The 20,862-nt window shown below is 44.3% G+C and overlaps 2 protein-coding genes across 5 annotated transcripts in view; both read right to left on the bottom strand.

Annotated features, from left to right (window-relative positions):
- RPS6KA3 (ribosomal protein S6 kinase A3) overlaps nt 1-20,862 on the bottom strand; it is a 128,863-nt gene that overhangs the window by 94,519 nt on the left and 13,482 nt on the right. The window contains exon 1 of one of the 4 annotated variants that reach the window (XM_024106892.3): nt 9,548-9,812. The exons of the other annotated variants lie outside the window; for them this stretch is intronic. Coding sequence (XP_023962660.1) covers nt 9,548-9,586 — 39 coding nt within the window. The 5' untranslated portion in view covers nt 9,587-9,812. Of the gene's footprint in view, nt 1-9,547; nt 9,813-20,862 lie in introns of those variants that run through there. 4 annotated transcript variants of the gene reach the window in all.
- LOC135979672 (uncharacterized) lies at nt 16,017-20,860 on the bottom strand. Its single transcript, XM_065579952.1, has 2 exons — nt 17,581-20,860; nt 16,017-16,586 (listed from the first exon to the last, which is right to left on the bottom strand). The coding sequence occupies exons 1-2, from the start codon at nt 18,155-18,157 to the stop codon at nt 16,111-16,113; spliced, it is 1,053 nt and encodes a 350-aa protein (XP_065436024.1). The 5' UTR covers nt 18,158-20,860; the 3' UTR covers nt 16,017-16,110.

Below are 20,862 nucleotides of genomic sequence, written 5' to 3'. Positions count from 1 at the left end.
TTCATCCTGGGCTTTGTGATCACCATTGTCATGAGCATGGCAATCGTGGTGCTTCATGATCAAAATTTGTCTTGGATGAAGTTGGGGCTTGATCCATTAATTGCTCAGAAAAAGCTTTGAGTCCCCATTCTCTTATACTACAAAGAATATAAAGTAAACACCGCAAAACCTCTCATTGCTGGCACCAATCCTATAGCCCTAATATCAAGTACATGATTATTACATCCTTCACTTTCTGGTGCCTGACAGAGTTTTGATCTGGCTGAAATTACAAACTTGTCCCTGGGGTTTCTGAGTAACTTGATAGCATAACCCTCTCTTCTTGTCTCCACTTTTCACTTGCCTTAGGAGACTCTCTCCCACAAATGAGCAAATATCTCAAGTTTCCCCTGGAAATATGTCTTCTTGGACATGGTACAGTCCAACATCAAGCAGTGGACCTCTGGCCAATAGGCCTTCCAGAAGAATCCAGTCTGGAGTTTGTCTAATTCCAACAAATCCACAATCTACCTCACTTTTCTTACCTGAAGTCTCTTTGCCGTCCTCTGTGGGTATGTCTACACAGCAATGTAAGCCCAGGTTTAGTGGGACTTGAGGCAGCTGACACATGTTAGCGAACCCAAGACTTGAGGGTCTACACTGATTGCTAACCCTATGTTAAGAATTTTCTAATCCAAGCTCGAACCTGGGACTCTGGTGTCTACACGGAGACCAAGTCAAGCCAACCATATCCCACACTCCTTAGTGCCCTCCCAAAATGTGGCCCCAGAAAATTCTTAACATAGAGTTAGCAATCAGTGTAGACACTCAAGCCCTAACAGGCGTCAGCTGCCTCAAGTCCCACAAACCTTGGTGTTACATTGCAGTGGGGATATACCATGTATAGTTCATGTTTCTGAAATGAGGATTTAGCTCTTGTTGAACTGATCTGAAGGAAGAAACTTCTTTCACTTCTCTTTTGACTGTGCTACTACTATATTCATGTCTGAGGCATTTATCTCTTCAGTATCTGGAAGAGATCATAACATGCTTTGGCTGCAAGTCACCCTTCCACAGAGCAAGCCAAAGATGTATTTTTGTAGCCACACTAAAGACTATAGATTGTGCTGCATTATGAGGGTATCCAGAGATATGAAAAAGAGGCTGCCAGAGAAATCTTGTTCAGAGTGGATTTCAGACTGCTTCAGTTAATCTGCCCATTACTTGTCCAAACAGGAATGAGCATCAGAGGACTTTTAAGACCGAGGTAGAGGCCCAAAAATCCTTTCTAAAGATTATTCAAATTATTATTTTGGTAAAAATTCTATCAGAAGGAATCGTTGCATCTTCGATGCAGAAGAATGGCCACCTTTGGCAGGATACATTTCTTTTGATTTCCAGGAATGGAGTAGAATCTCTGGATCTGTATGTCGAGAAATGAGAGTTTATTTGGAAACTCTCATACAGACCTAAACACATCTTCAAAAGGTAGGATGGTAAGATAACAGAATTGTGTGTTGAGCTGGGAAATACTCCCAAGAGGCTTTTTTTAGACTTTTCTTGATCCACTGCTTTCTGAGCTTGCTGAACCATTCTATAGCAGACACAACTTTGTCTGACATATGTTCAAAAAGGTGTGGGGGGACGAGGGGGAGAGGAGCCGGAGTTTCTTCTAAGTGTGCATGATGCAAGTCTGATCATTCTCCAGAGAGGAATGTCTTTTTCATTATTATATTTAGGCTCCTATTTGCACCTTTGAACTATTTTATGTAAGGAGTCAGGTGAGGAAAGAGGAGGAAAGTCAAGAGACTTGCTTTTCTTTTCCCTTTCTTCCTGGGATTTTTTCCTTGATGAAGAATTCCCCTTTTCACTCAGCAGAGGTTCCATCAGATTATAATCTAAACTGCAAAACAACCTGGGGCACGTTTATGTTCAGACACTTTACACCTTCACTTTGAGCCTTCTTAGTTGAACTTATCGCTTTAGAATCAATTTTTTCTTGGCTTTGACGGAAAGCTAAGGGGAATCATGATTAGAACTCTCAAACAGGAGATGTTCTTAGCTAACCTCTCAGGGACAAAGACCTCTGGAACCTACTGCTACCCATTCTGGGTGTCTGATTCCTGACAGCTAGGGAGAAATGGCAATGTCCATGGGCACGTAAGTAGCCTGATTGGCCAGGCTGAAGTACAGCTATTTCAGGACCTCGGGGGGTTCTCCTGATAACAGAGAGGGGAGAGTGTCCCTGGCTACTGGCAATGTTAGGGGTCACTCCCCCCAAACCTAGATTCAGCTGATCTGGCACTGCTGGCCTAGGCTCTGAGGTAGGTGCGGTGGGAGCTGCTGTTTCTGAGCTCTAATCATAGTTGCCATGGCTCCTGGCAGCTTGACCACTGCAACTCCTGCTGCTCTTGTGGGTCTGGCCACTGTCACTGCTCCTAGTGGTTCCAACACCATCTTTGCAAACAAACATCACTGCTCTTGCTGCCTCCAGTGTGAAAAGGAGCTTGGGCCCAGTCCAGTGGCTCAGCATGGACCTTTTCCCTCACAGCATCCAGGAATGCTACTACCCTTTTCCTCAGAGGTGAGAGAAGGACCTAGCCCTTTTCAGGACTACCCTCCACTGTGCCTGAAAAGCACCTGCACATGAAGTACTCTGCACCACAAGTACCATAATTCCCACTGAGGAGAGTGGATCCCAGCATAGCTGAAAAAATTCCTAAGGTTAAGCAATTTAGGAATATATTTTGAACATTTTATTTCTAATCAGAGAAATTACCATTTTAAAAAGTTTTAAAAGAATCCTCAAAATCCAGGAGAGAGACCCCCTTGGTCTGTCACCTGCACAGATATGGAAATGAAGAACTCTCAAGAATTCCAGGAACAGGTGGTTCTAGAGGAGTTTAGTGCAGGGCCGTTCCTAGCCATTTTGGTGCCCTACGCACCCCCCCCCCTGCAGGGGGCCGTATGGCACCCCAGGCCTCTGAGGGGAGGGGGGGGGGCAGCCCGATCTGCTCCCCTGGCTCCCAGCCTTGGGGGATGGGGGGAAAACCGCCTCCTGGCCCCAGCCTGCTCCACTCTGTTCCCCTGGCTCCCAGCCTTGGGTGGCAGGGGGGAACCACCCCCCAGCACTCACTGGCAGCTGGGCATTCTTTAGACATTGTAGCACATCCCACTGGAAAATCTGTTAAGTCTCAACTGGGAGACAAAGTGATCTGACAATTTTTGCTCTCAGAATACTTACTAACAACTGTTAGCTTGCTAAACCTATTTCCTCAAAAACATCATACGGGACCATGACAAAAGACCTAGGTTCTGTCAATAATTTATATTTTATGGCAAGAGAAGAGAGATATGGATGGCCATAACGGGCACATTTGAACCTGCATGCTGACCCAGTTCTGGACACAGGATTACACCCTAGAGTTTGTATGTGAACAGCAAGCATTGCTGACAGGCTGGCCAAAGAACGGTCAGAGGAGAGAACTGTTTTAATGAGATGTTATTCACTATTCTTTTTCTCTCTGCAACTCAGAAGAAATTCCTTTATCTAGTTTAGCTTAAGAGAAGTGTAAATCAACTGTTAAACTGTATCTTTTGTTTTAAATTTTGCTTTCTGTTTTAAAAACAACTTGTTTTTGTTGAGATTACAGGTGATTATTATTGTAATTTCACACAGATCTCTCTGGAGAAGAGAGATCCCCCTAGCCGCTAAAGGAAGGTGTTGAATGTTAAAGAGTTTTTGGAACATATTCCCCTCCAATCCACTTTTGGTCAAGGCGAATAGACAGAAGTGGCCAATCCCAGTGAGTTATGTTGCTATCAGACCTCAATAGGCAAACACAAAGGACAAGCTGAAAGACCAAGCTGGAGATGTGAGCTGGTGTTGGTAACAGACATTTAAAAAGCTATTAATACTGTAATGCCAGAAAGGGCATTTGTGATCAATTAGTCTGATCTTTGGCAAAAGGCCATAGATTTTCACCAAGTGATACCTGAATCAAGCCCACTACTTCTGGCTGAGCTAAAGCATGTATTTTAGAAAGACACTCAATCTTGATATAAACATTTAAAGTGATGACAAATCCACCACACCCCTTGGTAAGTTTTTCCAAACATTATTTATCCTCACTTAAAAACTGGCACTTGAATTCTAGTCTAAATTTGTCCAGCTTCTGCTTCCTCAACTGATCTTGTTATGCCCCTTTCTGCTACATTAAAGTGCCATCTACTATCGCAGTTTTCAGAGTAGCAGCCGTGTTAGTCTGTATCCGCAAAAAGAACAGGAGTACTTGTGGCACATGCATATGATATGCATCCGAAAAAGTGGGCTGTAGTCCACGAAAGCTTATGCTCTAATAAATTTGTTAGTCTCTAAGGTGCCACAAGTACTCCTGTTCTTTTTACTATCTCAGTGTTTCTCAAACTGGAGTGACTGCTTGTGTAGGGAAGCCCCTGGTGGGCTGGGCCGGTTTGTTTACCTGGCCCGTCTGCAGGTCCGGCCAATCACGGCTCCCACTGGCCGCGGTTCGCCGCTGCAGGTCAATGGGGGCTGCTGGAAGCGGCAGTCAGTAAGTCCCTCGGCCCCGCGCCGCTTCCAGCAGCTCCCATTGGCCTGGAGCAGTGAACCGCGGCCAGGGGCTTTCCCTACACAAGCGGCGACCCCAGTTTGAGAAACACTGTACTATCTGAAATGTTTTCCAAGTGCAGGTACTTATAAACTTCGATCCAATAACCTCTTGAATGTTTCTTTGATAAACTAAATAGATTTTGCTGATTAGTCTCATTGTAAGGCAGGTTTTCCAGACTGTAAATTATTCTTGTCTCTCTTTTCTGAATCCTTTCCAATTTTCAGCATCCTTTTTTGAAGTGTTGACAGTAGAACTAGACACAATATTCCAGTAATGGTTCACTAATACTGTATACAGTAGTAATACCGCCAACCTACTTCTAACCAATATTTTCCTGTTTATGCATACAAGAATCACATTTGCTCTCTTAACCACTGCACCATGTGCTCATGTTTAGATGGTTTATCCACCATGACCTAAAAGTCCTTTTCTGAGTCACTGCTTTCCAAAACACAGTCTCCCATCTTGTCAGTGTGACGTACATTCTTTGTTTCTAGATGTACAACCTTGTATTTAACTATTAAAATTCAGGTTTAAGTAAGACTAGCTTACAGTGTGAATCAGATGGCTCTCTAAAACTGAAGACAGCTACCACTCCACTAATTTGTGTCATCTGCAATGTTACCAACAATATTGTTTTCTTCCAGATCATTGATAAATATATTGAACATCAATGAGGCAAGTATAGTAAACCCCAGGGGTTTACTATATGGGTGATGTTGGTGGCCTGTGAAATGAAGGAGATCAGACTAGAAGATCTGGTGGTCCCTTCTGGCCTTAAATTCTTACTAGAATCTCTTCCACTGGATGATTCCGCATTTAAAATTATACTGAATTCTGAAATCTGTTAGTAAAGACAGTTTTTAAAATCCAGTTGATATAGGCTACATTTATTTTGTAGAGCGCTAGTTTTTAAATTAAAGTATCAGGATCACAATTAGGGAATCCTTGCCTTATTTTTGGAGATCCAATATCCATTTCTATGTAAACAGGAACCAGAAACCAGACATTGAGACTGAGCTCCTCTGCTGGTTTGGTTTCCAACTAAAACTAAAAAGGATGTCAGATCTACAAACATCTGTTAAATTATTTGATAAGAACTGTCAACTTTCTATAAGAACAAAAGATAAAAAGACCAGTTCTAAAATGAAAATCTATTTATTTCATAACTAAATAGGAGAAACTATTTCCACAGAGTTGAAAACTTACCTTTTCCCCCCATTATTAACAGTTCCTCCCGCTGAGAGCAACAGTTTGATTGTAATGTACACTGTACTTATTGGACACGCCCAGTCAGTGTTCTGTTTTTTATTAAAGTAACATTACTACAGTTAGTCAAGCATGAAGGGTTAGAGTCTGTGTTTGGAAGTATTATTTGGGCAGTCATAAAGGATAGAAACTGGAAAGGAAAGCTTAGATTCTGTGAAAGGTAATAGCAGAGAAAAGTTTTACTCACTCTGGGCAAATGGATTTTTTCAAGTCTTATGAGTATTCATCAACAGAAGAGATATGAATGAAAAGAAAAGCACTGTGGGAAGTTACCCGGGCCTGTTACAAGCACTGCTGGAAGTTTCCTCTGCCTATTTATTTTAACCCCTGAATGTATTTACCAATTACAGTTCAGTTGGACATTATTACATCTGGCAAAGATCTGTGACCTATACTGAAAATATACTATATGAAATTTCTAGTAGAAAAGTAATAATATAGGGAATAATTTAAACACCATTTAGTACATTTAAAGTGTCTGTTGTTGAAGTTACATAAGAATAATAATGTTCTGGTACCCCACTGTTAAGGACAGTAATCCTACAGGATGATATCAACCGATTTTAAAAGGATGACTCAATGTTGGCACAGCTCCCTGACTCATACATAATTTCCTTTTCCTCCCCTCCCTTAAGTCAGGAAGTCTCCTAGATGCATTTACTTTCTGTAACTTGCTATGAATGTCAGGACAAATCACTTCAGTCCTATCTAGAAAACTAAAATATCCTCATAAACAAAACTTTATAAAAGCAAACAAGCGGTACAAAATGCAAACCAGTCATCTTTTATCTGATATGCCAGGGTTTAAGAAATGGTTTTCGCATTAAAAACAAAATTAAAGCGTGTATAATGTGGTAACACTGTTATGTGTGTTTTTAAAATAGCACTCAGACTCCATATAACCCTCTAAACTTCATTAAATAAAAATATTGCCTTTCAGAATATTTTAATAGCCTAAGAACATTTCATAGCTTCTTGAGGCTTTAGAAAAAGTTAGTGAGGTACAGTATGGTATAAAATGTCTGTCTAGTTTAAAATGGTATCGTCAACCGAACTTTGGCCCAAAATTTGAATTCTGAACAAAAAAAGTTTATAAAACTGAATTAAAAACTGTTCATACAATTTTTCTATAAATTCATTAAAAACAGCTGCTTCTGAAGTAAACCATGTGTGAAATGCCAACACTGTAGTACTTAAAAGCTGAAAGTGAAATTTACCATAAACAGAAGTAAAACAGACAGAATATCAGTTCAGTCAAAGGTATTATATAGGCCCCCTCCCTTCACCCATGTATCTGAGAGAAGCATGTAGATTTACTTCAACTTCAATAATCAATTATAAATGAAGATATTTGTTTAAATAATACATTCTAAGTTTGTTCCCCTTTAAAAATATGGAAAGAAAGGGAGGTAAAGCTTTTAAAATATTAGGTATAGTCAATGCCAAATGACACCAAGATAATCTGTGTGTTACCACAGGTAGGGCTTTATATGTCTGCCTTAGAGAAGAAAAGTTTCCCACACTTTCAAACAGAGAGCTTTTAAAAAAAATATTTTTTTTACCTACCAGTGTATGTTGGTAGCTAAAGAAACAAATTCTATTTATATTCTAGTTCTTCTCTCTCTGAGTATCCTGTTTCCTTTCCCCTCCCAGCCTCACACAATCATTATTCTGGCTTTGATTTGAGATCAGTGAAGGAGCTGGGCTTTCAGGCTGCTATGTCTATGTGTTTATATTATGCCAGCCAGCATGGCACTTTGCTCCATGCTCTAGCTACTGTTTCACTGGCCTACGCAGATAGAAATTGAGGACCCTTCTCATTAGGGTGAACTCTGCCCACTACTTTCACATTGCTGTAGGCCAGAGAAAGTGGCCTAGTCTCAAGAGTTCCTCCTGCCCCATGTGAGCTTAATGGTGAGGATATATATAAGGCCCGCTGGTCAACATATGTGGCTCCAGCAGTGCTGGGAGAGATGAACTCTAAAGATGTTTCTTCCGTCAAAGTTCCCTTGGTCTCCAGACTTTCTGGCTGAAGTGCAGAGACAGGGATCGGGGCAGGGAGAAGGAGAAGGTAACTAGGTTCTCCCCAGGTACAGCAGCAGGGTGAAATCCCACTGCTCAAGGTGAAGTAGAATTGCAGGAGCAGTTGTAAAACTATACAATTCCTATGATCATCTAGTTAATCTAGGTATTATTAATAAAAAAAATCCACATTACATTTTAAAACTACATATTTTTCTTTTGACCAAACAGTACAAATTTATCTCATGAACTAGACTGTGGATGTCAGCATAAGGGAAAAAACCCACTCAGGGTGTAACTTGCATTTCCTAGTGATTTCAATGCAAAGTTCACAAATTTTGATCCCATTCTTTGTGAGCACTTTCAGTGAAAGCCGTTAAACAATTTTTCTATTAAAAAGAGAAATTCAGCTGCCAATGCGGTTAGAAAAAATTCTTGAACATGTGCAGTACCCAAGTTTTCCACCTATAAAAACTATCAATTTAGAGAAAAAGGGAGGGAATATCAACCCAATGACAGAATATTTTATTTAGCATCTACTGCTGCTGACACCACACATAAACAATTTCTATTTTTATTAATTTGACAAAACTATTTTAGAGGTATATTAAAATGTATCCTGCCTGAGCAACAGTATATATACAGTAGTTTAGTCAAATGAATCATATTACAAATTCCTGTGTGGAACATTTCAAAGCCCTCAGAACTTCAAATATATAGCAACACTGCTAAAAAAAAGTAGCAAGTCAATCTTGGCCAATTTTCTGTTTACCAATTCCATGCAATTTTGCATTTTAATTTTTAAAAACATTTTAAAAAGTGATACCAGCATCCTAAGACACATGAGCAATTCTTCAAACTGAAAAATGCTTAGACTCATTGGAGGAACAGTTAGGCAAAATGAAAATTCATTTTTGAGCTTCAGAGATGATAAAATTATAAACACCATGTTACTGAACGTATTTACATATGAATATTGCATATCTCTGTAGAAAATTTTGTGTAGGAGAGAACAAGTGTGCCTAGAAGGTTCCTTTAAACTATGTAAAAAAGAGGAATATCAAAATTGTACAATTTGTTAAAGTTAAAAATTGCTGTTATTGGTACCATTTAAGCTGAGCTAGGCATATATTCTATTAAAAATCTTAGCTATAATGCAAGCAAAAAAGTGTCACTTTTCCTAATAAGCGGTCGGCTACTAGCTTCTTAATATTTAAAAAAGGCAGATATTTAATGTAATTTATAAACTAAAATTCTTAGAGTTATATTTCAAGATATGTTAAACTGCATTTGTACAGTACTTTGCAAATATCAAAAGCTAACTACTAAGTATCAAGTTTAAAACAAAACTGGAATTTGACCCAGAAAATTTTAAAATATGTAGTTAAGTCAAAAATATTCCTGAAGAAATGCTACTCCGAACATAAGTTTAACAGAAAATGAAGGTTTCCACTACATTTTAAAAAATATATGAACTGAATACATAAATAATGAATTTAGATACATCAGACGTTTACGAGTTAGTTCATACATATAGTTCACAGAGCAGTAAATATCACAATCCACCTTAAAAATTATCAATTTAACTACAGTTTGCACAATGCAAAACTTTTGTTTAATTCTTTTAAATTAGAAACCAAACTTACCCGAATAGAGCGAATACGTAGAGTCAGAAACTTAAACATGGCTAAGAAACCATGATGTTTAAATTTTCTGACTGAGTGATCGTAAATTTAACAGGGAAGACCAAACCCTAATGTTCTTGCTGCTACTAGCTGTTCCGGCAATTAGAAAATTTCCTGTCAGGCAAGTCAGATACTGTTAGAAAAATGAGGCCTGATTTCCCCTTCTCTCCCCACCCCTGGTGGTAAAGTAAGAAAAAAATGGAAGGCAGTAGTATTCATGTAGCTAATAGTGTGGAGATCAGCACAGGAAGCCTACTAAGCAGACTGATAGCAAAATGATGTTGCAGAAGTAAAGATGTTATTTATTCCTGGTCCCCCCCTCCTTCCCCCCACAAAAAGATGAGCATCTATCTCAAAAAAAATAAAGTTGCTAAACAACATACTAACTGTTAAGCCAAACAGGAATATTAATTTAAATTTATCGTGTGATCTGTATTTATATGAGTTTGTGTCTGAACAGACAAGTAAGGAGTATTTTAAAGGTATAGTAAATCAATATTTTTTAGCTTCCTTTCCAAGGAAATGCAGTGTGCTTATACAGTTTATTTATATTCATTTACTTATGCATGCAAAGGGTTGGAGAAGGAAATTCATCCAGGTGAGGAGGGCCATGTGCAAGGCCCTCTGCACCATGTAAGTGCTACGTAGGGGCTGCACAGCCATGCACTGGACCCCGTCCACTCTCTACATGTTGCAGAAAAGGTCTTTGTACCACCACTATCCAGAAGACAACACTGGGATCAGGCCAGGGGTAGGGCTGCATGTACTCATTTATTTGAATCTAATGACCCAATGCAATTGGCTGGCTTATGCACAAACTTTATCCTTTAAAGAGAATATCATGCAGTTTTTACCTATTTAACTGGTTTAAAATATTTTTTTAAAACTACTCTCTCGACATCTGGCCTAGCAGCTATGTCTAAGGCATAGTGCTTGATAAAAGCCAGTAAGTTACTCCACATTGTTGTCTTGCAGGTCTCCGATATTGGCACATCTGAATCAGACAGAAGGAGTCGCTTGAGTTCTGGTGGAGCATGCACCGATTTTCAGTACCAGCCAACTAATAAGACAAAGATGCATTGCATGATCCTGTCACAGTCTCGATGCTCTGTAACCGCTCTGAATGAAGTCAGGCAGGACTCTAGTGTAGTGTCTCCGCCCTGAGGACACACTCTCACCAGAGCAAAAAGCCTCCTTGGCTTCAGCGCTTCCTGTATCTGACCTCAGATCACTCAGCAGCACCCAGTTCACACCATGAGCTTCCCACAGTGAGTCCACCTGGAAGGGACACCTGGGAAAGAGTTACACACACCAAAGAGGCCATCCACGCCAACTTTGCAGTTAGCAGTGACTCTCAGCCAGTGTTGTAAAACAGAAGAGTTTATTAGTCAACGGGATCACAGTGTAGAACAGAGCTTATTAGCACAGAAATCAGGAACATTCAGCAAAGTCCACCTTGGGGGGAATCCAGACCCTAGAGCTCTCCCTGAGTCCCAAACCAGGAGACTGCCTAGCTTCCTGCAGTCAGCCTCAATCAGGACCTGCTGCCGCACCTCCTTCCTTTGTCTCTTTTCCGGGCAAACAAGTCACCTGGCCTGCACCTCTCATTTTGTTCTCCAACACTTCTGGCTAATTCTTGCAGAGGAGGGGGGCCCACAATCAGTTGGCAGGATACAGTGTCGGCCATTCTCTGTGCCCAGGCAATCATCAGTCATGCCTGCCCTTTAGGGGTCTCTGCAACGATCACACACTCATATCCCACCACCAACGTAGGGGAAACTGAGGTACACACATAGTATTCAGATAAAGCATTAAGAACATTCCCACTTCATCACAGATCCATTTTGAGATTCTTTGTGAGGAGACAGTCTGGTCTTATGAATGCCCTAGTTTAGCCAGAAAGAGACAGTGCAACAGGTTTGTCCTTACAATGAAGTATGGTTAACACAGCCAAAACAGCAAGATACAATTAAGCAGAGATGTAAGGATTTCCATCTGCTGGTTTACAGGCTTTTTAATACAAGTATTTGACTTTTCATGCTGCGCTCCAAGTCTAAATTTATTACTAGGATCTGAGGAGCTGTTTGCACATCTTAAAAAGATAATAAAAGCACAAAAAGAACCAGTGATGCTACCTTTCATAGGAGTATTAGGATGCATCAGTGAGATGAAATTTGCTGCAATACTACTTTACTTTCATACCTGTCATTAATATGTCTGACACACATAAGTATACCTAGAGAGCTATTCTAGAACTACAATACTATGATATTAAATACTAAATATAGTCTTCCCCAAAAAGAAGGATTACTTACCTGTACAGTAACTGGAGTTTTTAGATGTTTTAACCCTATGGCTGCTCCACTATAGGACGTGCTAATATCTGTGCCCAGGCACTCTTGATTAGAGATTTTAGCCAGTAGTGTCTACAGGTCTGTGGCTGCACCCTACACCCTCTTGTGCTCTGGTTGGAGGGTATACTGGAAGAGGAGGACCAGCCATTTCTCCAGTTCCTTCTCAACTATGAAGTCCAAAGAGACTCCGCAACAGAAGGGAAGGAGAGTAGGTGCTGGAGCACCCACGTGGACAAAAGATCTCTAAGAACATCTCTAACATCTAGAACTTCAGTTACTATACAGGTAAGTAACCTCTCTTCCTTCTTTGAGTTATGGTTCCTCTGGGTGCCCCACCATAGGAAACCCCAAGCAGTAACTTCATTTGGATGCAGGTACTGAGGAGACAGATCCAGCAGAGAACTGAGAACAATGTCGCCAAAGGTCATATGCCTCCTAGAAGCAGGTATGATAGTGCAGTGACTGAAGAATGTGTGAACAGACTACCAAGTCACATCCCTGCAAACGTCCATAATGTATACATCTCTAAGTAGGACTATCAAGATGATTGGCCCTGGTGTAATGTGCAGTCACTCTAGGAAGGAGATGCACCTCAAAAATCTTTGTAATAAGCTTGAATACACATTGAAACGCACTTAGAAAGTCTGAGTAGAAGTCAGCTGTCTTGTCATTCTCTCAGTGAAGGAGAGGAGTCTGGGGGAAGCCCTGAGAGGCCCAGTTCTATTGAAATAGAAGGCAAGGGTCCTTCTTAAGACCAGGGAATGGAGCCTAGGCTCCTCCCTCAAAGGATGAGGCTTGGGGTAAAATACTGGTAATCAAATGTCCTGATTGATATGGATTTCTGAGGCGACCTTAGGTAGGAAGCAAGAATGGGGGCACCAGGTCACCCACAGTATAAAGTCATATGAGGAAAGTCAGCCATGAGTGTCCCATGGGAGAGGAATGTGGATTGTACCAGGGGGCCTAAAACAGAGGTCCATGGGAATCTGGGAATGCACCAAGGATGATGGGGAAGTATGGTCTGTGCGTTCCATGTGTATTCAAGGTACTGAGGATGGTACTAAGATGGTGCAGAAGTACGGTCAAGGGCATTTTTGTGCCTGCGACCCAAAGAAGGCAATTCCAGAGCATGGGCTGAAGAAGGCTTCTTAGAGAAGTCCCTGCTCCCAAAGGAGTCCTTATGTTTGGAGGTCTTCACTTCCGGTACCAACGATGGGGCTGATCAGGTTGATTTGCTAAAAGACTTCTCATCGTGGGGTATACTAGAAGTCTTCCTGATGGGTACCAGCATCTCAGTACCAGGGCCTGCAGAAGCCTCAGCAGTACCCATACCAGGATGCAAATGTCTCCTAGTTTCCTGGCCTCAGAGATGATTTTCCCTTTCTTTTCAATTTTCTGGCAAATGTGCTTTTTCCCTTTTAGAGTGCTTCCCTTCCAAAGCTTCTCCATGGGTTTTGCTCACAGATGTATTGGTGGGGGACCTCCTTCAGCTTATCTTCCCTCATCATGTGATATCTGCTCTTAAAGCTGGCACACATCTTGCACTTAGATGGGATGATTGTGATTGATGATTGTGAAGCTTGGCTGAGATGGTGAAGTCAGAGGGTGGAATATTTTCCAGGGAATGCTTTACTGCTAAATGATGAACTAGCACTCAGCTGAACCCTCAAGGGTTAACACGTTGTTGTTAATGTAGCCTCACACTCTACAAGGCAGCACGAATGGAGGGAGGGGAAACAGCATGGCAGAGAGAGACAGAGGCCTTGTCTACACTACGAGAGTAGTTCGATTTTACTTGCATCGAATTTTTGTAATCGATATTGCAAAGTCGAACGTGTGTGTCCACACTAAGGACAGTAATTCGACTTTGTGCGTCCACACTAACGGTGATAGCGTCGACATTCGAAGCGGTGCACTGTGGTCAGCTATCCCACAGTTCCCGCAGTCCCCTCTGCCCATTGGAATTCTGGGTGTAGCCGGCAATGCCTTCTGGGTAACAAAATGAGTCGAGGGTGCTTTTGGGAAACTGTCGTCATCCGTCCATCACTCCCGCCCTCCCTCCCTGAAAGCGCCGGCGGGAAAACAGTTCGCGCGCTTTTCCAGTCATTGACAGCGCGGACGCCACTGTACTCCGAGCATGGAGCCCGCTGCGACCATCGCTGCAGTTGTGGCCGCTCTCAACGTCTCGCAGCTTATCATAAAGGTTTCCCTGAGGCAGATGCAGAAAAGTCAGGCAAGGAGGCTACGGCACCGCGGTGATGTCCTGAAGTCTGAGAGTAGCACAGACCTGTCAGAAAGCAGGCGACCCAGCGCCGAGGACATCACAGTGGCAATGGGTCATGTTGATGCCGTGGAACGGCGATTCTGGGCACGGGAGACAAGCACTGAGTGGTGGGACCGCATAGTGCTGCAGGTCTGGGATGAATCCCAGTGGCTGCGAAACTTTCGCATGCGGAAGGGAACTTTCCTGGAACTTTGTGAGTTGCTGTCCCCTGCCCTGAAGCGCAGTGACACCCGGTTGCGAGCTGCACTGAGTGTACAGAAGCGAGTGGCCATAGCCCTGTGGAAGCTTGCAACGCCAGACAGCTACCGGTCAGTCGCGAACCAGTTTGGGGTGGGCAAATCTACCGTGGGGGTTGTTGTGATGCAAGTAGCGAAGGCAATCGTTGATGTACTGCTGCCAAAGGTAGTGACCCTGGGAAACGTGGAGGCGATCATAGATGGCTTCGCAGCGATGGGATTCCCAAACTGCGGTGGGGCCATAGATGGAACTCACATCCCTATCCTGGCACCGGACCACCAGGCCACCCAGTACATTAACCGAAAGGGATACTTTTCCATGGTGCTGCAAGCACTGGTGGACCACAGGGGACGTTTTACCAACATCTACGTGGGATGGCCGGGCAAGGTTCATGACGCTCGTGTTTTCAGGAACTCTGGTCTGTTTAGACGGCTGCAACAAGGTATTTACTTCCCGGACCACAAAATAACTGTTGGGGATGTGGAGATGCCTATAGTCATCCTCGGGGACCCAGCCTACCCGCTAATGCCCTGGCTCATGAAGCCCTATACTGGCGCCCTGGACACTGAAAAAGAACTCTTCAACTACCGGCTGAGCAAGTGCAGAATGGTGGTGGAGTGTGCTTTTGGCCGTCTCAAGGGGAGATGGAGAAGCTTACTGACTCGCTGTGATCTCAGCGAAACCAATATCCCCATTGTTATAGCAGCTTGCTGTGTGCTCCACAATCTCTGTGAGAGCAAGGGGGAGACCTTTATGGCGGGGTGGGAGGTTGAGGAAAATAGCCTGGCTGGTGATTACTCACAGCCAGACAGCCGGGCGATTAGAAGAGACCAGCGGGAAGCGCTGTGCATCCGGGAGGCTTTGAAAGCAAAGTTCCTGAGTGAGCAGGGTAACCTGTGATTTTATAGTTTGTGTACTGAGAAGCTAAACCTGCCCCCGTTTCTTTACCCAGGTAATGTTGACTATCCTATCCAGTTACATACCCCCTTCACCCCCCCTCCAACACACGTGTCGAAATAAAAATAGTTCTACTTTGTTAAAGCACACCGTTTTCTTTAATACTGTTTTAGCGGGAATTTTTTAAAACTGGGACGCAGACTGTGGTGCGGGGCGGGTCTAGTGTTGTGATGCGAATGCAGCTTCTAAACTCAAGGATTGACAGGCTCCGCTGCGGTGGGATGCTTGTTTCAACGGAGCCTGTCACCCCTCCTGATCGGGACTGTGTGTATGGGAGGTCTATTTGACTTTGTGGCAGGGGGAGGACGGTTACAGATCCCATGCTGTGTGGCTCTGTGATCCTGTCTAAGGACCGGCGCTTAAGATCTGTAACTGCCCTCCCCCGCCACAAAGTCACAGAGCAACCCACCCCCCCCAACATTACATCAAAACAACCTCCCAGACTAACCGGGGCAACTAGTCACTGCATCACTGCACTGTGTATGTGCCCTGCTGCTGTGCCTGCCCCCGACTATGTACCCTGCCAAAGGAGACTGTCCTGTCCAATTACCAACCCCCTTTCCCCTCCTCCTCCAAAAGAACATGATTGAAACAGTAGTTAACAGAAACGAATTTTTTATTATCAACTACACATGGCATTGGGAGGTGAAACTTGGACGTGGGCTTGTGTCAGGCGGGAAGGAAAGAACTTTTCAAATTTTGGGAAATGAGAGCCTTCTGCTACTAGAGCTCTCTGCAGGGGTGGAGTGAGAGTTAGCAGGGACTCTGCCGCCTCTCCTTCTTTGCACTTTGGGTGAGGTGGGTATGGGACTTGGTGGCGGGGGAGGGCGGTTAGAGATGGACTGCAGCGGGGCTCTGTCCTCCTGCCTCCGTTCCTGCAGAACATCCACAAGGCGCCGGAGCGTGTCCGTTTGCTCCCTCAGTAGTCCAAGCAGCGTTTGAGTCGCCTGCTGGTCTTCCTGCCGCCACCTCTCCTCCCGATCCATGTTGGCTTGGTGCATTCGGGTCAAGTTCTCCCGCCACTGGGTCTGCTGTGCTGCCTGGGCTTGGGAAGAGGCCATAAGCTCAGAGAACATGTCCTCCCGTGTCCTCTTCTTCCTACGCCTAATCCGCGCTAGCCTCTGGGAGTGTGATTCCAGGCTAGGTTGTGAGACAGTCGCAGACGGGGCTGTGGAAATGGGAAAAAGGGAGTGAATTCCTCTGAAAGATAAATGTAGTTGTGAACAAAGAACATAGTCTTTCTCTGTGAACAAGACCATGCACAGCACCTTTCACATGCGCACTCAGCACAAGGTCGAATTCTCGGCCTTCGCATTCTGTGCCTGGGGTCTTGAACAGCACATTTGAAAAGCGAGGCAGCACAACGGAATTTCTGTTGCAGGCAGACATGGTAAGCCGTACACTTGTGGCAGTTTAAAACTTTTATATTACCACTGGCCTCATTTCACATTTAAATCAATGTCAGTCCCTGCTGCCAGCAATCCGGCAAGCGGGAACTCTGCCCCTGTCCCACCCCCTCGCGGCTGTCCCCGGGAATGATCCCTTTCGGCTGCCCCTCTCCCGCCTCCACCGCGTGGCTGCAAACCAGCGGTGACAGTTCTGTAAAGGAACGGGAAAGCAGTCCCAACACTAACATTCCCCTACCTAATTAAAAGCAGGTCACCATGGCCGACATCACCCTGATGAGGATCTCCGAGAGCGACAAAGAGAGAATGCTCCGGGAAAGCCTCCAAAGACCAGGGCCGTATGCCGCCCTGCTGTGCAGAGCAATGATCCCCGAGTACCTGATAATCTCGTGGCGCGGCAACGTGTCGTACTTCGGAGGACCCAATAAGGCCGCTCTCCCCAAGAACCTCATGCAACGGCTTTCAAGTTACCTCCAGGAGAGCTTCATCGAGATGTCCCAGGAGGATTACTGCTCTATCCCCGCACATATAGACCGCATTTTACTGTAGCTGCAGTAGCAGGGAATACACAGTAGAGCGGCTTGTGCAGGACAATCACTGAAAACCGGACATTGCTAGATTTCTTTTCAAAACTTGCACTGCCCCTTACTAAACCGTTAAGCGCCTAGGGCACACTAATCATGAACAACCCATTCTTTTAATTGTTAATATTCCTGTTTTGTTAAAAATAAATGTTTAGATGTTTACAACACTTACTGGCTGATCCTTCACCAGATTCTGTGTCCGGGGTAATGGCTGGGGACGCTTCGTAGGGGATCTCTGTAAGGGTGATGAAGAGATCCTGGCTGTCGGGGAAATCAGCGTTGTGAGAGCTGCCAACTGCCTCGCCCTCCTCATCTCCTTCCTCATCTTCCCCGTCCCCTAACATGTCTGAGGAACCGGCCGTGGACAGTATCCCATCCTCAGAGTCCACGGTCACTGGTGGGGTAGTGGTGGCGGCAGCACCGAGGATGGAATGCAGTGCCTCGTAGAAACGGGATGTCTGGGGATGGGATCCGGAGCGTCCGTTTGCCTCTTTGGTCTTCTGGTAGCCTTGTCTCAGCTCCTTGATTTTCACGCGGCACTGCGTTGCATCCCGGCTGTATCCTCTCTCTGCCATGTCTTTAGAGATCTTCTCGTAGATCTTTGCATTCCTTCTTTTGGATCGCAGCTCGGAAAGCACGGACTCATCGCCCCACACAGCGATGAGATCCAAGACTTCACGATCAGTCCATGCTGGGGCTCTCTTTCTATTCCCAGACTGCACGGCCATCACTGCTGGAGAGCTCTGCATCGTTGCCAGTGCTGCTGTGCTCGCCACGATGTCCAGACAGGAAATGAGATTCAAACTGGCCAGACAGGAAAAGGAATTCAAATTCAAATTTTCCCGGGGCTTTTCCTGTGTGGCTGGTCAGAGCATCCGAGCTCGCACTGCTGTCCAGAGCGTCAACAGAGTGGTGCACTGTGGGATAGCTCCCGGAGCTATTAGCGTCGATTTCCATCCACACCTAGCCTAATTCGACATGGCCATGTCGAATTTAGCGCTACTCCCCTCGTCGGGGAGGAGTACAGAAGTCGAATTAAAGAGACCTCTATGTCGAACTAAATAGCATCGCAGTGTGGACGGGTGCAGGGTTAATTCGATTTAACGGCGCTAACTTCGACATAAACGCCTAGTGTAGACCAGGCCAGAGAAACACACCTTGTGTGAGAGAGACACACGCATTGCCCCTTTAAGTATGCTGACCCCACTCTAAGTACATTGCCTTTTTAATTAGATCAGCAAGTTAAGACAGCAGCTGCTGCCGGCAAGCTCCCTCCATCCTGAGCCCTGTTCTGTCCCGCCCCCCTGCTCTGTGGAGATGGGGTGCAGGGGGACACTGACATTAGCACCTCTCTTCCCCGCCCCCCCCCCCCTTGCACAGCAAGCAGGAAGCTCCCTGGAGCAGCTCACAGCAGTGGGGGGAGGGACAGCTAAACTTCCAGGCAATTGCTAGCCTGCTGGGCAGCTGCCACACAGGGAACTTAGGGGAACGGGGAGCTGACAGGGGGGCTACCAGTCCACCCTGGTTCCAAGCCCCCACCAGCTAGCTCCAACAGGCTGCTCTTTCTGCAAGCAGTGGACAAAGTAGGGGACTGCCAAACAACGTTATAAGGGAGAACTGCGCAACTTTAAACAAGCATGTTCTCTAATTGATCAGGAACAAAACAACATTAACCGGGATGACTTTAAGTGAGGAGTTACTGTACCGTAAAGCTAGTTAGTACCAAGGTTAGTTAATGCTGAGAATGCAGTTGGTGCAAAGGCACCAGGTACCAAGTCACTGGTGCTGGGGTTGGTGCTGAGGGGCTGATACCATGGGCAGCACTGTCCTTAGATGAAGAGAGTACTGAGTGAGCTACTGTAAAGGTCAGTAACAGAGTATATGTATGGGGCTTCTCAATCTTAAGACCTTTCACTGAGTTTGCACAAGTCAAGCTGATTCTTCTGCCTCTTGCTAGGTTCCCTTCCATGGCATTTAAGTATAAGCATGCCTTTGGAGCAGTGCTCCTTTCTCCCTTTAACAAATGTTAATACTGACATAGTGGTAAATGAATGAGGCCTCCGAGACGAAGCGGTCCAGAAGCTCGGGGGTGTCACAGCTCACCAGGTCATAGATAGATCAACTAGCTTGCATGTTGAGGCTCTCCAAAGATCTCCATTACTTTGCAGCTTGCATTGATTTCTCCAGCAGGAAAAGTTTCAGCCTCATTGCCCTTGTTCTCTGGATGGGCTTGGAGAAAGACCACCACACAAAACAACATCCAATAAGGTGTCCTTCCCCACAACATATCAGGCACTAAGAGTGACAATTTTTGATGGGTAAGGAAATGTCACATGAGAGATATCTTAAATCCTGGTTTCTTGGCTTCTGCCATGATCCCAGTGCCCCTGAATGACGGAGGAAGAGGGTGGCTAGGCTAACAGAAACTTATTGTCTAAATATGCTAAATAAATAAATAATAAAGTTGTACAGGCCAATGGGCAAAAAGACACTTAATTATGTTAACTAATACCAATACAACTAATAACTAAGATAACCTAATTGCATGGTGCACAAGGTAAGGGAACACGGCCAATGGTTTGATCTCACAGCCAAGGCAGTAAGAACTGAGGGGTGGCTGGGCCTGCTCTATCTTTTATGCTCCCAGGTGGGGCTGCAAAGGCACTTGAATGCAAACAAGGCCTGATGGTCACTTCTAGCCAAAAATAATCTGATCTCACATGCACATGTACATCAGTGGAATTTATGCAGACCATCACTTGAATTTTTTGTTCACAATCTGGATATTAGCTGACACTGTAATCTGCAGAGCGCCTACTAGCTCAATGTCAATCTCTGCAACTTACTGACACCATCAACATTCTTAACTACTGCACTGAATCATTTTAGCAGAAAACAGCTGTTGTGCTTTATTCACTGACACTGGGTATAATGAGTGCTGTATGGTGGATAGTTTTCAGAATTTCTGGGGTGACAGGTGAATTCCTGGATTCTATCTCCCTTTCTAAAGTCAACGTCATTTTTTCCTCTGTCCAAAGGGGGGGGGGGGGGGGGGGGGAGAAATGCATCCCTTCCCTATTACCAAAAGCCACCTAGTACCAAATGCCACCTCAGTGCCCTTCCCAGTTGTCAGAGCAACTGGTTTTCCCCTGACTTTTACAAGATACAGCTTTGTGCCTTCCATAGAGAAACATGCATCACACTAAAAATATTGTGAACACTGTACAACAAGCTGAATTTAGTACTGAAATAAACACAAGGGATACTGTACTGAACCAGTGGGTCAGCAAGGAAGAGAGCTTTTCCTCAAAAATATAGATCCATGATAAACAATTTAGGTCTAATGAACACAGGGCGTACACTATGAGAGTTATAGCCAGCTATTAGTCTTTGAGTGACCTATAACAATGTACCACAAAATAAAGCTATACATGCTTATGTTTGAAATCTTTTA

Source organism: Chrysemys picta, chromosome 1, assembly GCF_011386835.1.
Source record: "Chrysemys picta bellii isolate R12L10 chromosome 1, ASM1138683v2, whole genome shotgun sequence".
Taxonomy (NCBI): domain Eukaryota; kingdom Metazoa; phylum Chordata; order Testudines; family Emydidae; genus Chrysemys; species Chrysemys picta.
The sequence above is the reverse complement of the archived record's forward strand: the minus strand, read 5'-3'. Positions and strand labels throughout refer to the sequence as shown.